The sequence below is a fragment of the Zalophus californianus genome, chromosome 7 (assembly GCF_009762305.2).
Source record: "Zalophus californianus isolate mZalCal1 chromosome 7, mZalCal1.pri.v2, whole genome shotgun sequence".
Taxonomy (NCBI): domain Eukaryota; kingdom Metazoa; phylum Chordata; class Mammalia; order Carnivora; family Otariidae; genus Zalophus; species Zalophus californianus.
The window spans coordinates 73,652,592-73,670,867 of record NC_045601.1 but is presented as its reverse complement, the minus strand read 5'-3'; the positions used below and the strand labels follow the sequence as shown (position 1 = coordinate 73,670,867).

At 39.6% G+C, this 18,276-nt stretch overlaps 1 protein-coding gene across 1 annotated transcript in view; it reads right to left on the bottom strand.

Annotated features, from left to right (window-relative positions):
- Window positions 1-17,643, bottom strand: part of TBX18 (T-box transcription factor 18) — a 29,338-nt gene extending 11,695 nt beyond the window's left edge. Inside the window, exons 1-5 of the mRNA XM_027600920.1 lie at window positions 16,958-17,643; window positions 15,615-15,819; window positions 13,329-13,430; window positions 10,090-10,261; window positions 2,323-2,490 (exon numbers count right to left, since the gene is read on the bottom strand). Coding sequence (XP_027456721.1) covers window positions 2,323-2,490; window positions 10,090-10,261; window positions 13,329-13,430; window positions 15,615-15,819; window positions 16,958-17,264 — 954 coding nt within the window. The 5' untranslated portion in view covers window positions 17,265-17,643. The remainder of the gene's footprint in view (window positions 1-2,322; window positions 2,491-10,089; window positions 10,262-13,328; window positions 13,431-15,614; window positions 15,820-16,957) is intronic.
- Between the last annotated feature and the right edge of the window lie 633 nt (window positions 17,644-18,276).

Genomic DNA, 18,276 nt, shown 5'->3' with positions numbered 1-18,276 from the left:
CTTGTCCGAATAGAGATATGTTACTATTGCCATTTTATTTTTATTACTGAGGGCATACTATGTATGCTGTAGTAAGAATTTTATACGCATATTTCATTTAATTCTCACGGCAACTTATATGTAGTTATTATCCCAATCTTATGTTTGCTTTTAAACTGAGGCTTAAGTTTCCTATGATCATAAGGTTACTTGTCTGTAGAACTAGGCTGGAACCCTGGGCTTCAGAACCCCATGCTGTTAACCACCAATTTTCCCTGAGTTCTTAAAATAGGAGCCAGGAAGTTAAAAAATGAACATCATTGTATTTGGTCATTATCAGTTTCCCTTCCTCTAATTTTTTTTACCCTATTATCGATTTGTCAAAGTTTGTCAATTGCTATTAGTCAGCAACACGTACCAAAAGCCCACTGCATCTTGTTTATTGTATCAGAGGCTGGGAGAAAAATACACATTTGACATTATTAATCTGCTGGTGTTTGAGACAAAAAGAGAGACAGGTAAACTGGGGTTGCTTAAAAGGTACTAAACGTCTCTGCTCTTTTCTCCTCATGCGTTACACTCTTCCTAAAAAAAAAAAAAAAATCATTTTCTGCATCTAATGTATTTTAAGAATATTTTCCTAATTATCTCCAGTCCTTCTAAAGGTTAACTTGTTTTTTTTTAAATTTATATCGCTTTTATTTTTAATTCAAAAATTTAATAAACTATTCATTGTTTCACAAATATAAAGACTTACATTGCCTCTGCAGGGTCTACAAAATGCCAGCCCTAAATTCACAGTTACCAGTGTTTGCAGATCTCGGTTTTGTGGTTTAGCCTCCTCTTAACCTCATAGACCCAACCTTCCAAGCAAAATCAAACAGTCCATTGTTGAATAAAGGTTAACTTCTATACAAAAGCGTGACAATGTGAGTGAGAGGACAGGAAGGCTTCAGCTGTGGGACTGGTGGCTCCACATGGGTGAGAGCAGATGCACCTCCCAGCCCTGAAGGAAGATGCAGGGACAGGATCCAAATCTCCTCATAAGTTTTAACAACAAAAACCACAACTGGGAGATTATGAAGCCTTAAAATTTAACCGAGATGTAAATAAGTGTAAAGAGAAGTGGAGACCTAAAATAATTCTCCTGACCACTAAAATTAAAAAAAAAAAAAAAAAAGTCTACCACAGACCACATCAGCCTCAACTACATCACTATTTTTTATGAAAACTGGCCATAATCGCATGGACTAAATAATCGCCTTGAATCAATTTTCCACCTACTTGACACAGCCTTAAAGAAATACATACACTTACCTATATTGAAGAGAAATATTTCACTTTTGAAATTATTACTAATTTTATGAGAAGACTGCTCCACAACTGCTGATCTCCCAAGCTATAAGCATATGTATCACCCTCTGTCACAATTAAAGCATATCTTAAAAGAAACAGCCCTTTTTGTATATATGCCAAATGACTACGTAAGATAAATGCTTCTGAAATATTTCCTATAATACATGGATTATAGTTTTAAAATATGTGAATTATCAAATCCCATGCTCTATGATACAATCCAGGTTTCATATTCTACATGTCTATTTCCTAGGCAATATACATGCCTTTTTTTTTTTTTTTTTTTTTTTTGGTAGAGAAAGAGAGATAGAGTAAATGGAGGGGAGGGGCAGAGGGAGAGAGAGAGAGAGAGAATCTTAAGCAAGCTCCACGCGCAGTGCAGAGCCTGACTCAGGGCTCAATCTCAGGACCCTGAGATCATGACCTGAGCCAAAATCAAGAGTCAGACACTCAGGGGCGCCTGGGTGGCTCAGTTGGTTAAGCCTCTGCCTTTGGGTCAGGTCATGATCCCAGGGTCCTGGGATAGAGCCCCGCATCCAGCTCCCTGCTCCGTGGGGAGCGCCTGCTTCTCCCTCCCCCTCTATCTACTGCTCTGCCTCCTTGTGCTCTCTCTATCAAATAAATAAATAAATAAAACTTAAAAAAAAAAAAGAGTCAGACACTCAACCAACTAAACAACCCTGGAGCCCCCACATGATTTTTTATTTTAATTATGACATCATGATTCGACATCTCAAAATGGAAAGCAAACCTACACTGTTAGTCATGAGGCACATTCTTTTCTAAAGAAATTCTCACTAGAAGTAGCCTTACTTGGGGAATCATGGATAAAAAATGTTTATACACACACACACATCTCCTAGATGTCTTATATGGCAAATGCTTTATGACACTTCATAACATTTAGATACAGTGAAAAGGATAGCTAGCTTTCTATTGACACCTGAAACAAAAAGTCTAGAAAGATAGCAATTCTAAGAACAATACCTGTTGGTTCTGATAGGCAGTGACAGTCGTGAAGACAGTTTCTGGAAAGGAGAATGCCTTTACTCCCTCCCCAGATGGAACAGGCTTGATGGGAGAAAGATCATCCCCGCAGTCTTTACGGATGACATGTACCCGCGGTTGGTATTTGTGCATAGAATGAAGAATAATCTGTGTCAAGGAAAGAAAGCCAAATATATCAACAACTTCTGCCCAATCTCAACACCATGACTAAATATTTAATGTGTAAAATAAATCCCAGTTGGAAATGAAAATGTCCAAGGATGCAGAAGTGCCAATTTAATAAAGTATGTCAAAATTGGCAAGGGAGGGCTAAGAAGTTATTTGTAAAATATGCATAAAAATACAAAAGGAAAAAATCATTATTTTGGTGGAATGCGGTGTACAACCATGAATTTAACATCTAATTTTCTGTTTCTGAAAATACAAGAATAAATTCATCAGTATTTTATTTATAATGAGCCAAATGGAACATAAGAGTCCAAACCAGTAAAACTAAAAATGAGATTGAAATGATAATTTAAATTCCACCACACCCATCCCCTAAAAATAAGTATTTGCACACCAAGGTTTTCTTCAGAGAATACTTTTCCTCCATTGGTGACAGCAACGTGTCTATTCAAGGGCAAAAGGAATTCTAAGGGTACCCAAGAGTCTGCCTTGTGTGTGGCTTACAACATCCTTGGTTTGCCTGGAGAACCCAGTGTCCATGTCTCCATCAGAGCGAAACTTCCAAAACCCAGGCACCTGGGGACAGAAAAGCTGGTGCTCTCAGACTCTTCTAGGGAAATCTGATAATACGGTTCAACTACTTTCTACCTCATGATTCCACTTCTGAGAATTTATCCAAGAAAATATTTCAAATCCCAAAAAAACGCTTTATGTATAGAGATGGGCAGCACACCATTATATAACAGCAGAGAAACTATAAACCACTTACATGAGTAGACTGGTTAAGTAAATGAAAGTCCATACAATGGGATAGATGTTATTCAGCCATTACTAAGTGCTGTTTAGGACATTTTTCACCACAAAATAAAATGCTTCTTTTTAAACCTTAAACTGTTTATAAACTAATCACAATAACATAAAGACAGTAAAAAGGACCCACAGAAAGATAGGAACAGTTATCATCTCTGGATAATGGGATTGTGGGTGAATTTTTTTCTTTTTCTTTATGTTTTATGCTTTCAAGGTATAGGAGATGGAATAACAAAAAAACAGCCTTACCCAGTGAATTTTTCTATTTGCTGCTGGGAGGCCACGTTCAGGTATTCGTTAATAAGTTTAGTTAAAAGAGCTATATCTTCCCGGAGTTACACGATTTGAATTCAGGTTTAGGGAGTTGAGAGTTGAGAGGAGAAATCCTTAAACAAAGTCTTGGAAAAACACAGTGGTTGACCTGCCTCGTGTTTTTCAGGATACGGGCAGTTTAACAAAGCCAAATTCAGAGTATTTGGTCAGCCCCAAAACAAATAGCCCTATACCTGGAGAGCATGTTTGCAGCCACCAGAGGATGTCTTTCCCTCCTGGCAGTAACCAGCATGGTGGTCAGTTTTGTTTTGTTTTTTTACCCTAAAATTTTCTATCAGTGGAAGAGATCCTGGATGGCAGATCTAATGACACTGCCCACCAGACCTGCTTGATGGGGGGTGCCGGGGAGGGTAAAACACAAGTATAAGGAAAGGATAAGAGAATACAATAGCCCTCATAGTCACCTGCAGATACACACATGAATCTGCAACCTCTGGAAAAGTCTCTTTCCAGGTCTAAAAAAAGGACAGAACTTCAGTAACCCATTAATGGCTCACAAAAATCAATTTAAGCAGTTGCAACCGGAAATTTTTTAAATAAATAAAATTATAAAGTAGAAACATAGAGTGTATCCTTATAGTAAGGATAAGTACTATTTTGCAAAACATTGTCTGTTTTCTTTGCGTGTGTTTATACCAGTTCACAACATAACATGTACATCTAGTTATGTGAGTCAGGTAAAAAGTCCGAAAAACATAGGTGTAAGATTTATTCTTATGATTCTAGTGATCAGCAAATTCCAGGGTAGAAGAGAAATTGGAGAAAGCTACTTTACATCAAACAAACAAAAATAAGTACATAGCTAATTTCAGAAAACTGGAATAAACTGACTTGGATTGAAGGAAACAAAAACTGATTTGGGTTTCCGTTTACTAGTCAATGAATATAGGTTCTTGTTTTAGGACATCTTTGTTCTCTCAAGCAGATTCCTCCATATAGCTATATATATTTAAATTTTATTTATTTCTTCCTATCTTTACAGAATTTCCAAAATGACATAAGGTGGGGTATTTTGGGGTAGGGTATAAAAATAGCTGATGTATGCCTATGTCTGCACATTAAAGGGCAACTGCCAATAGTAATCTGGGGATCTTTCCAGCAAAATAACATGCTTTCAATATTATCTATAGGAATTTAGTATATCCCCAGATGTTTTCAGGGAATGCTAAATAAGCCTCAGTTCTTCTGTATAAAATGGCATTATTTGCTTTTTAATGATCTATCAGACTTTATAATGATGAGTGATCAATAACATTTTGCTTATTTAATAAAACAAGTAGAACCAGGAGAACTACTGGCCTTATAAGGAGACCACAATGATAATGCTGAAACTCAAATAATTATATCTGATCTGCATGTTCCATGCTCTCTGTTCTGTTTAAAAGGAGGATTTTTTTTTTTTCTTTTCGGCATTACCTGGTAACACAGATAGTCACATGGACTAACGTTCATAAACACAGAATGCTGTCCCATGTGCAGGTTAATCCTCGTTTTTTCCACTCTAAAGACACTAGTTTTGAGTCAAAAGAAGCATGATATTATTTATGTTTAATGTGAAGGGCCTACAGTGCCTGAAGTTGACAGAAAAGCCAGCTGTGCCTTACAGAACAGCTCAATAAGGAAACATTACCTGCTCACTCTGGAAATTTTCTAGATGACCTAAATGCCAGTGCTGGAACAAGTCAAGCAAAGGGCCAAGGAGGAGCAGATCCTTGGCTCCCTGCATTACTGATGACACCTGGTACTGACTCACTATAAATGGTAGGGGTCAAGACAGTAACACCAGATCACAAGCTCCATAGCAAGATGGCCTTGGTTTTGTTTCACACACACTGTCTATGAAACACTCCTTATACACATGTACTTTCAAGTTCATCAGCTCATCTGATTCACTCAAAATTCTCTGGTTCTAACAACACATGAGAAAACCAAGCCTCAGAGAGCCAAACTGGCACGCTCATGAACATGAACATGTTGGATCTCCAAGCTGTTGCAAGTTCCTTCCATCAGGGAGACCTTGGCAATCTCCCCTGTAACACCTTGCCTCCCCACCTGATTCTCAAGCAGAAATGTGAAGAGGGTGAGGACAAACTTAGAGCTAGGGTGACTCTATGTCACTGACTCCTCAGCAGCTGAGAAAGAGATTCTCCACAGGTCCCCTGACTCTGGCAGACTGGCCATGCTTCCTTCCAAAGCACCCCAGCACTGCGGGTATGAGTCCTGCCAAGGTTTAAAGGCACCATTACCTGTTAAATGTCTTCTAGTTTTTTAAAGATTTATTTATTTGAGAGAAAGAGAGAACAGGAGCAAGAGGGAGACAGAATCCCAAGAAGACTCCCTGCTGAGCGTAGACCCCCCCCCAAGGTGAGGCTTGATCTCACAACCCTGAGATCATGACCTGAGCCAAAATGAAGAGCTGGCCACTTAACCGACTGAGCCACCCAGGTGCCCCTCTAATTTTTTAGGGAAATGCTCATCTAAATGTTCCCTCCAGATAACAAATTCCAGATGAGTAGGGAAACATGCACAGGATGGGAAGGAAATATCTTACCCAAGCATGCTAACCATTTGCACATTGGTAGCCCAAGCACCAGTCTTAGATTGTATACAATCGAACATAAAGCTGACTACAGATTCCCGAAGGAGTAAGTAGAGATTATAAAGTCTTTACAACATTCAAAGATTAGTTGTGGAGTGGTAGGACATTCCACTCTAGATTCTCACCAATATTTCTCTCTAAACAATCCCTGTATTTGGGAAGATGAAGTCACATTGAGGAAAACCCAATGGCATATAATTTCATGTCTCATACAGGTCTAGGTCCAGCCACAGCCCTGTGAGGATATGATTCCTATATTAAACACACTGTGTTTAATAAAAGTCCCAAGTCATACATGCAGTTCTCAGGATACTACGTTGAATGCTTATATACCTTTCACAGAGTAAAATTGGAACTGAGAGGCCAAAAAAAAAATAAGAAAGCAAGTTAAAAAGTAAATTAGAAAATCACCTCTCATTTAACTCTACAGCTTGATTAATTAGAAATTAGTGTCACTTCCTTTAGATTTTGGGGGCAGGAGAACCTCAACCACATGATGGTAGAGGGGTGAGTCCCTGAGAGGTCTCTGTATCAAGAAATGATGAAACTGAATTAGAAAGTCCCACCATAATGGTACTACTGTCTTCCTAGATGCTGAATCACATCAACAATGGACTAAGAAAAGAATTCCTAATCTTGAACTAACCTCATTTGAGGTCATCAAACTGAGTAAAAAAATACAATAGACATGTTCCTCATGAAACCTTCCCAATCTCTCCTGGCTGGAATAATGTGGTGTCTATACTTCTCTGAGCCAACAGCATGATTATCTGTGTGTACGTCTTCTCTCCCCATCTAGGCCAGATCACTGAAGGCAGAGACTATGGCTTTTTATGTTACACTACATTTTACAAAGTCTTAAAAAATATATTTTTTAAATAAATAATGGAAAAGAGCATTTTTTTCTCCTATATTCTCCTCTAGTATCAACTGATTCATACATTTTTACCAAGCAATTTTCTTGCTTCCAAAATGGACAGGTATATATCTTTCTCTTTGTTTCCACACTCATTAATTACCTCCCTGTATTAAAGTATTACATCCTGTGTCCTGTGCCACAACCTTAAAAGAAAAATTTAACTGATAGATGACACATTTCTCTAGGTTTTGCCTGTTTTGTTATGTTTTTCATTTTTTCTAAAAGTGAAATATTATGATTATTTAGGCATAAACAACTGAATTTCAATTTGCAATGTATTCTTTTGTGTTTAAATAAATTCTGCGTGCTCATTAATTTTATGTGTTAACTTGGCTAGGCCATGTTATCCAGGTATTAGGGCAAACATCAGTTTGGGTGTTGCTATGAAGGTATTTTTTAGATGAGGTTAACATTAATTTTTTATATTATTTATTCATTTATTTCAGAGAGACAGAGAGAGAGTGAGCTTGTAAGCAGGTGGGGGGGAGAGGGAGAGACAGAACCTCAAGCAGATTCTGCACTGAGTGCAGAGCCCAATGCAGGGCTCAATCTCACAACCCTGAGATCAAGACCTGAGCCAAAATCAAGAGTCAGATGCTCAACCAATTGAGTCACCTAGGTGTTCCTAGATGAGGTTAACATTTAAATCAGTAGACTCTGAATAAAGGAAAGTACTCTCCATAATGTGGGTGGGCTTTTATCCAATCACTTGAAGGCCTTAAGAAAAACAGACTGAGATCCCCTGAGGAAGAAGGAATTCTTCTTTGAGAGCACCTTCAAGCTTGAGATGTAACATCAACTCTTCCCTGGGTCCCCAGCCTGCTGGCCTGCTCTGTAGATCTGGGACCTACTAGCCCCCACAATCATGTGAGCCAATTCCTTAAATAAACCTCTATGTATATATTTATACACATTCTACTGGCTCTGTTCCTCTAGAAAATACTGTTTTACATAAAGTCTAGTGAAATTACAAAGTTAAAATTATAGAAACAAATTATCTATACAAATATTACAGATATATTGAGTATTATATATAAAGCCAATAATTTCATCTGAAAGAATTAGAACTAGAAAGTGACCACATTGATTTAAATTATTTATTTCTGTATGTATTTAATTTTTTTAAAGATTTTATTTATTTATTTGACAGAGAGAGAGCATAAGCAGAGGGAGACGGAGAAGCAGACTCCCGGCTGAGCAGGGAGCCTGACCTGGGGCTCGATCCCAGAACCCTGAGATCATGACCTGAGCCAAAGGCAGATAGATGCTCAACCGACTGAGCCACCCAGGCACCCAGATTTAAATTATTTAAAGAAGTGTACCTTATATACGATAGTGTATATTTTTTAGACCCAGTTGTCTCTTTAAAAGATATGTTCTCAAACTGTAGAACTCAGAAAAGTAGAGGATATTTAAGCTTTTGAAAACAAGTCACGCTTAATGGCATTATTTTTAAATTTTCTACTCTAAAAACAAAAGACCCCTCAATGAATGTGCTGGCAAAATTTCAGCCAGTGCCCTCAATGAGACAGTAGAAACTAGTGTTCCTTCCCTGAAGTCAAGTGAAAAATAACTGTAACTACTTGACTGTGTACATAAATAAAAAGAACAGAAATGAAGTAATGCACTAAAATACAGGGCATGAAGTTGGATTCAGAAATGAAATATACTATGATACTTATTTGATTTTGTTTTAAATCATAAAAGGCAACAAACAAAAGCAATGTAAGATAGATATATCTTAAAAATCTAGATACTGAATTTGTACCACAATAAAATTTATACTTGAATGTTTTTATTAAGGTCAATTGCTTAAGATACTGCCTAGCAACTTGCAAATCATTTCCCATCATAACTGTGTTACTAGTTTATGACAGTTTGCATTTTTGTTTTAAAAGATTTGCTTATAGGGGTGCCTGGGTAGCTCAGTTGTTAAGCGTCTGCCTTTGGCTCAGGTCCTGATGCCAGGGTCCTGCGATCGAGCCCCGCATAGGGCTCCCTGTTCTGCGGGAAGCCTGCTTCTCCCTCTCCCACTCCCCCTGCTTGTGTTCCCTCTCTCGTAGTCTCTCTCTCTCTGTCAAATAAATAAATAAAAGATCTTAAAAAAAAAAAAAGATTTGCTTATAAATATACTCTTTAGGTCACCCTTTGAGAAATGAACTAGTTGGCATGTATGATGTACTCTTGAAAAGGCATTTCAATCCTGCCTCAATCAAAACCTTCTCAAATAACAAAAACCTAATAGAAATGCTAGCTTATGATGGAAATCAGCATGTATCCAGAGTTACTTATTTATTAAAATAATAACATAGAAATCTGGCCTAGGAACAATACTGCGTAACAATAAGGCGTTAAAAATCACTATATTATTGGAATGACTGACTTTGACTTACACATCATGTTTCAGCAGTTTTAAGACTAAAAGGAATTGTTGTTGTAACATATTTTGACGCATTAGATGCCATTACAAAACAACTGGGAACTTGCAGATGGAATACACAACTCCTGTAAGCCTGAACCATTACTGAGAAGCAATAAGCTTCAACTGGGAAAAGAGCTGAATTCCAGGCAGGACACAATAAACCATTATCCCTGTTAACCCAACTCCCTAGTATTCACATTCAGAGCATAATAATTAGCACCTCATAGTGTTTCAAACAAATGTTTTGGCTAAAATGGCTGCCTGAGATTCTATCACTTCAATACAAATGCAATACCTAGTTTTAACCTATTAAATATTTCATAGGATACGCTTCAGGCAACAGGCATAGTCTCTGATGCAAATATAACCTTGGTTTTGCAAAGATTAGACACATGCTGATCAACTTTGGAGAGAAATTCATGCCCTTCAGTCAGACACAGTATAGATGTGGCTACACCACCCCATGGTGGCCCATTAGGGAAGCCATCTACTCACATGGCCTTGGTCATCCAGTTCATTGTTGGTGAGCTTCAGCTTGTCAAAGCTGATCACTTGTCTCATCCAAGTCTCTCCTGAGGCAGGTGAGTCTGGATGGATGTACACCCGTGGGGGCACAGGGGAGTCAGCATTACCCGCCACCATCCATTTAGAGCTGTGGTAAACATACCTAGAAGGCAATGACAAGGCTCAGTATACAGACTATTGTTTTCTTGGAATTTCCAAGTCCGTCGAATCAGACAAACTGCGTATCTTTCATTTTTAAGTCTAAAAAACAATTTACTCTTTACATCCAATACACATAAAATAAGATTTCAAGCACTTTTCAAAAACTCTCTGAGGCAGCAGTGGCCTATTGACCTCTCAGAGTAAGTGATGTGTTAAGGATTTATGCACATTATCACCCCCCTAAATTCAAGTATCTTAATTCTTATGAATCACATTTATTCACATTAGACATTCCATCTGTATTCTGATATTTTCCATTTTACATCTGGATATTCAATTGACATGAAGAAACTACTGTTGTCAAGCTTAAAGTTGTCAAGCTCACCTTTAAGTAAATCTCAAAAATACTTGAGAGTTATAACTTAAAGTATCCCACTTCCTTTAAGACCATTTCCCATTTTAGGCAATGTAGAGACGGATTACGTAGATGGTAGAAAGGCAAGGGGAAATTGTCAAAAGTTCCATAACTTTTATTTTCTTAGAAAAAGAGTTTTAGCTATGATCATTTAGAATATTTTTCTAATTCTATTAAACTAAAAATTACAGATAATGTATTAAGTTTAACTTAAAATTTTTGTATAATAAAAAAATGTAAGTCTTTATCTCCTAATTTTTCTTTTCCAAACTTTATAAGAAAATTCCTTAGTTTGCAAACACCGCTAATGAAAATATTCATCAAATTTTGAAAATGAGCGTATATCTAATTAATATTATTTTTCTAATTAAGGGACCAAACGTCCTCTTCTGTTTGCTTATATATGTCAGATACACTGACTCTATAAGAATGATACATTTAAATAACAATGTTTCAGGTAATAAGATCATAATATTTCATCCTATATTCAGGTTATCATTTATTAATTGTTAATTTAAAATTCACTAATTCAAAAACTAGAAACTAGTATATCATGATTCACTTAGAAAAGGGTATAAAATGAAATTATGTACTTAGGTGTTTTCCTTCCGTTAGTATCTTAAAATATGACATACAATTTAAAGCAATAATTTGTGGATAGTCTCAGAGAATTCTACCTGTGGAGTATGCAAATTTCTTTTAAAAATAGCATGAAACATTTTCATAACATCTCTGGTGAGGCCCTCTGTTTCAACTAACGTCACATATTTCATTCTCTTTTGAGCTCAGTATGCCTTCTATTCTTTAATTCCTTTCCTTGGGGAAAAAATACATAATCACAAAATTAAGAATAATTTTTTCAAAACTTCCCTGAATTGGTATAGCGTAATTTCAGTAAATAAGTTCCTAAGTGCATGGGCTTCTGTGAATATTAAATTTGCATCACAATAAATCACAAGCATTTTGAATTTGACCAAATAACCACTCTTTGACAGCAGAGAATAAGCCAAAAACTTTTTCTACTACTGCTAAAAGTTAGAAAATAAAATGCAAATCTTAGAAATGCAAGAAAAAAACTGCGCTATAGTTACTCCCAAAATAAACAGTAATATGCTCTATTAAAACCTAGAAAAGTACGCATATCCAATAGTTCAAAAATCCACACCCACCAAGATAATAAATGTTACATGTTACATATTCTCTGTGAAACATTCTAAATATAATTACGAAAACCAAATTTCTTGGGAAGCATTATAAGTGAAAAACAAATTTATGATTAACAGTTTGATCTTTTAAAATTTGACATCTTAATACCAATACTTGAAATTTTTCTTGCTTTATGTGAGAATAAGAATCAACTAAGTAAAATAAACCACCCAAAATACATGAAAGATATTTGGAGAAATAGGAGAGAAATTTGGAAGAAAAAGGAATAATTTCTAAGCCCATTAAGAATTACACTATCTTTCTCAACACAAAACCCAAATTAGAATATGGATTTTTAACCAAGTATATTTAAAGAATAAACAGTGCCTTCTAGTTTCTACCATGTAGTAGATAATTTTAGCAAACTCTCTAATGAGTTATTTAATTAAAATAAGCAATGTAATACAAAACAAAACAATAAAACTGTCTTTTTTATTACCCATTTTTTTAGTAATCCGTATGTGCCTGTACTAATTAAATCTGAATACTTCTGACACTGGTAAGCCTGTTTCAAAAAAGTACTTCCCTAAGTTTTAAAAAGCGATAAAAACCAAATCTGACTTCATTTAAAAACTTACTAAGTACTCTAGCTGTTTATAAAAAGTAAAAAAAAAAAAAAAATAGAAACAAGACCAAAATTTTAAAGCAAGCATCTTCTGGTCTTCTACTCAAAATTTCCTTTTTCAAATGTTAGCATTTTTAACTCCTCAGGAAAGTAGAAAGCATTGTCCACTGAAAACTGTTGATTTGCCAAAGAAAAAGAGCAAAGGTTGGTTTGAAACTGAAGAATGTGTATTTTTTCCAACCTTACTTGATATCCAGGTATTACCACCCTCTTTCAAAATCTAAATCTTACAATATTTTTTTAATCTACTGTGTTAACTACTAACCAAAAACAACAGTAAATTAACAAATTCATTACCAGTTTAAAGATGTCCTAATATCCTAATGAATTATGAGATTTTATTTTTCTAAATTCAATAATTTCCTAAAATTAAAGGGAAAAAGCCTGCCAACAGTTATGATTTTGAGTACAACAAGAAAAAGGGAATTTATGTAAAGCTCAAAATAATCACAAAGGAAATGAAACATTTCGTTGAATATTACCTATACCTACAAACTTAACATTTCCTCTCAAATTCTAATTGAAAAGGGAATCATTATAAAAGACACAGTTTAGCAACCCTAAACTCGTCCCTATTTTAAGTTCTCAATACTTAAAGGACATTTCTGTGTCTGCTAAAAGCAAAACAAAAATTAAGTTTCCACATTTACTGCAAGAGAAGGCACCGCCCGGTCTCCTGGAACTGTCGGGGAGTTGGGTTATAGATCTAGAAATTCTACAGGCTTCTGGAAACAAACATCACAGTCCTCACAGATGAAACAGGCACAGCCTGTAAAATCCTAGTGTATTCTTAATCCTGCTGTATCCATCTGATCACGGTACCTGTATCTTTTGTTGTCCACTGGCACAATATCCATGGCAATGTAATACTGCTGGTGAGGATCCAGTCCTGAGATCTTCACTCTCATTGCTGGAAACATGCGCCTATGCATATGGAGGGGAGGAAACAGGGTATGGGTTTTGTTTTTGTTTGTAATTAAGCATGGAGAACGAATAAGCGAAGAAACCTCTCTGTTTTTCATATGGACAAATTTATAGCGTTCACTTTGATAACATTAATTCAAAGAATCAGAATACAGGACGTAGCAAAACTGAGGCTTTTAAATGTAATTTGTTGTACCCTGTCGTGCACTGTTGTTTACTGAAATGTCACTACAGCTAAAAGGAAAAGAACTGTACACTGAAGGAGTAATAGCACTAAAAAAAAGCAGTTTATTTTTTAAATAACAATCAATGAGCATATTTACTTTAATAATGCAAATGACAAAAATGTTCCAAAGGTAGAAATAGAAAATTTGAATTTGTACAAGTGATAAAATATATTATAATGTGAAATTTTAAAAGGGTTATAAAAAACCACAAGGAGCCAATGTGCCATGCTATAACCAAACAATATGTTCTTTATTGAGACAGGACTTCCTGTCTGCAGCATGGTAAAGGTGAAGTGCAAAAGTTGCTCTAAATTTGAAAGGTATAGTAAAACTTCTTTATTGAAAGCAGAAACTAAACACAATGTATATTTACCAAATCATTCCTTCCCCCACTATACCCTGGAAATACTCTTATTTAACCACACTTACTCAAAACTTCACTAATTAAAACAAATGAAAATCTGCATTTCTTTAGGCTTCCCAGAGATGCATATCAAAGGAGATACTGAAGTACACTAGGCTATCTTTTTAAAAAAGGACACAGTAGCAAGAATATAACAGCAAATTATTGTATATGAAAAACAAATAGAGCAGTTCTTTTTTTTTTTTAACTTTCATCTAATGATTTATGTCTAGGACCCTTCCAGTTAATCTAATTTTTGCTAATTTAACCTTGTAACACAAATTTTAGTACTGTTATTTACCAAAAATTTTTTCTTTAACAATAATGCCATTAAAGACCACTTCCAGAGAAAAGAAAGTCCATTATTCCTAACTAGGCATGAGAACAGTTTAATATGCTGCTGTTTTAGTGTTATTTCAGTGCACCTGTAAGATAAAGAGTAAAGGTCTTTAACTACATCCTTTATAAGACAACTGTTGCTTTGTGTTGTTGAAGACTGAATTTGGATCATTAATAAAAGCTCTGTGAAAATGTAGAAGGTAGCATATGGATTCAATAAAATATGTTTTTGTAATTTCTAATAAGTTTGGATACTTTTATGCTATCCAGGTTTTTGCCATGTGTATTCCCTGAAAGAGTTTCTGTGCTTTTTTAAAGTTCCTTTTAAGGAAGATATTATTGATAGATTTCATTGCACTAAATGAACTGAAAACTTTAAAATGCAAATATTTCTGTGCTTCCTTCAAATTAACAGTATCTGGCCAACAAATCTATTTATTTTACTAACTAATGGATGTGCAAATTTCACACTTTCAAAAAATACATGTAACTTCTTACAATTTTTTTTAGTATTCTTCAGCAAATTTAGATGAATGTGTTGGATTTCATTTAGAAAAAATATATATATATATATAACCACGTAACTGGATCTACAAACAGAATGGTTTTTAAAAAACGGGTTATTATTTTTTCAGGGATTATACATGTATTACTGATGATTCCAGTAACTTTTCATTCTAGTATAATATCAAAATAGTACAAAACATCACGTTCTTACATTGCTAGGAAATCTTTTGATAAAGAACCAGCCTGGAAGTCTGGAATCTAAAAAAAAAACAAATCATAGTTTTCTAAAGAGTAAACTGCGTTGTTTTTTTTTTTTAAGGGGGGTTAAGGGAAGTCATCTGTTCAGTAGTTCCAGAAACGATAACTAGAGCCTAAAAACATGCCTGGACAGATGTATACATAACCACGAATCTCTAACTACCCAGCACACAGAGTATCACCCGCAGCCGCTGCCGCAGCCGCATAGGCGGCGACGGGGATTTTTCCCTAACATCCAAGAGGGCGGCGGGGCTGTGTCCCTCACCGACCGCACTCCGGTATAGGCAGGCAAAGCCAGTCTCAAAAGTGAACCACAACCCGGGCCTTGTCTTGTCTGCACAAAAATGCTAACCAGAGACTCCACAGCTCTGCAGGCCCTTCTCCTTCCTAACCCATCAAGGGGTAGGGTGAGGCCAGGGCCCGGGCGTTGGCGACAGATCGCCCTTTTACCTGCCCGCCTTGGTGATGATCATCTCTGTGCCGATCTCGTGAAAGCGCTTCCAGAGCTCTGCTCCCTGCAGATCCACCCGCGGGGCCTGCGGCGAGGGCAGCGGGGTTCCCGGCCGTGCCAGGGAGGGCGACGGGGTCCCCTTCGGGGATCCTCCCGGGGACGCCAGCGGGGAAGCGCCCTGCAGGAAGCCGTCCTCACAGCCGCCTGGGCAGCAAAGGGCAAAGAGGGATAACGGTGAGGGCTTGAGAGAGGAAGTCGGATGGGGAGACTGACCCCCGGAGGGCGGCTGGGGAGACGAAAAGGACCAGGAGAAAAGGGGGAAGTTTCGTGCCTTCGGATTCTTTTAACACCCGCTCTGCCCGCCAAAGGGACTCGACGGAGCGAGGCCTCCAAGGACCGAGTCCCGCAGAGGCAAGAGGGCCGCGTCCACCCGTCCCTCCCGGCCTCCGCCAGGTCAAGGCCCCAAATAAGTTTCGCGCCGCCGCGGGGGTCTAGGATACGTGCCCGACTGAGCCTGAGATAGGTTCCCGAGTCCAGAGCCCCACTGCAGACCCCGACACACCCGCGACCCAAAACGCACGCAGCAAAACCGCCTGGCGTCGGTGTCCCTGGTCCGAAGTGCCTGGGCCTCCTTTAGCGTTAGGGGTCCGAGGCCCCTCGCTTTGGGCCCAGGCGGAGGCATCCTCTAAGAAAGCTCTTCAGCCTCGGCTCCCGCCAAACTCCCCGACCGCCCTGAGCTCCCTTAGCCAAGCAGCGAAGGGACGAGAAGAGCGCGAAAAGCAAGCTCACGGTGGCCGACGGCCTCGGCAGAGGGAATCCAGAGGGGAAGGGAAGGGCTCAGCTACCCCTCGCGAAACCACGTTTGCAAATACGCCGCCCTCTTCCTGGTTTGCCCAAACTGTTTAGGGCATTCGTTCCGGTTTCGGGGGGGTTATGCCGTCGCTCCCCCCACCCCCTTGCTTTTAAAAGTTAGGAAAGAAAAAAGAGCACCCATTGGCTGGAACCCCAAGGGAGGCAGATGCGGAAGGCACAGACCTGCACCGCGGAGAGCCGCAAAGAGCTGCGGCCGAAGGCGCGGGTCGCCAAGTGGGCGGCGGCAGCCTAAGAAGCGGGGCTAGGAGCTGCATTTTAACCGTCTGGAGGGCGACCTGAGTTGAGCGGCGAGAGCGGCCAGGGCTGCTGCGAGCTTCGCGCCCCGACACCCAAGGCCAAAGCGCTGGTGGCTGAATTGCCTCAGGCACGGAGGGGCACCGCGCGCGCGCGCGCCCTTAACTCGCAGTTCAGGTTCCCCGCGGACCCGGAGGGACGCGCCGGGAAGTTGGGCGGGAAAGGGCCGACTCACCCGCGGCTCCGCGGGAGCCGCAGCTCCGTTCCAGGTCTGCGCAGCTCCGGCCGGGTCCAGATGCCGCCCCAGCCGGTGGCGGGAGTGCAGCGCCTTCGTCTCCCTCGGAGGAGCCCTTTTCACCCGCGCCACCGGCGCGGCTGCAGCCTCCGTCATCTACGGCCCCGGCTGCCTCTTCCGCGCCCAGCTTTCGTCGCTTCTTCTGAAGCTGTTGCTGCTTCTCGGCGCCTATCAGCGCCTCCACCGAGAAGGCGTGCGCCTTAAGGCTTAGCATGCTGCACGGCGAGCCCCTCCGCTTCTCGGCCATCCCCGCCGCCTGGCGCCCGCCCGCCCCTCACGCACATACACTCAAGCGGGCACACACACACACTCGCTCTACTCCCCCACCAAAATTTGAACGACTCTCAGGGCCTCCCGCAGGCCGATCTGGCCCCTTCCCTGCCGCGGGCAAAAACAAATTTGGCGTTTCCTCTTTCTCGCTTGTGTTGGGATCCGAGGAACCAGCGACGCGCCCGCCAAGTTTCCTTCCCTCAGTCTCTCGCGCGCGCTCTCTCACTGATGCACTCCTTCGTTCCCACCCCCTCCACCTCCTCCTGCTGCTCCAAGATCTGCTTCGACTGATGCGCCAGAGAGGACTAACATGGGTAAAAAACACTCTGCGGACACAAATTAGGGATTGTAATTGAAATTTGTTGCCTTGATCTGTCAGCACTTACAGGCAGGAGAGCGGTGGGAAGAACTTGCTCATTAGTGTCAATAAAGCGGCGGGGGTGGAGTCTGGGGCCCTGTCAATCACCGGGAAGTCCAGCCAATCAGGTGGCGCCGACTGCGCGCAATCCACGCCCACTTCCTTACAAGGTCTCAGAAAAAGAGAGAGAGGGAGAGAGAGAGAAAAGCGCCGCCGTCTGGCTTGGAAGTGCCAGCCCGGGCGCTGAACCCGGTCAGTCTCTCTGGCTGCCACATCCCCGTCTCTAGTTTTCCTCACCCAGGCCAGGAAAGGGTGAGGCTCCTGGCCTTAAAGCGAGGTATCACCAAGTTAGAATATCAAGAATCTTCCAAGAAACTTTAAACTCCAGTCCCACTCCCTTATCACTTAATATTGCTACAACTCCGAACATTTTTGAGTGGGGACAATTCACAGCCACCAGGCCCGTCTTTTCTCATTTAAACATCCCTGTATTTAGTAGCGCCCACTCTGCCACGAATGGCGTTAGACTTGCTTATTTATTTATGCTTATGTTTTACTTAGTCGCTTTTTCTTGGGGAGGGTGTGGGAAATCAAGGCATATTTAAATCCTTTATATTTAGGAGAGCAAAAT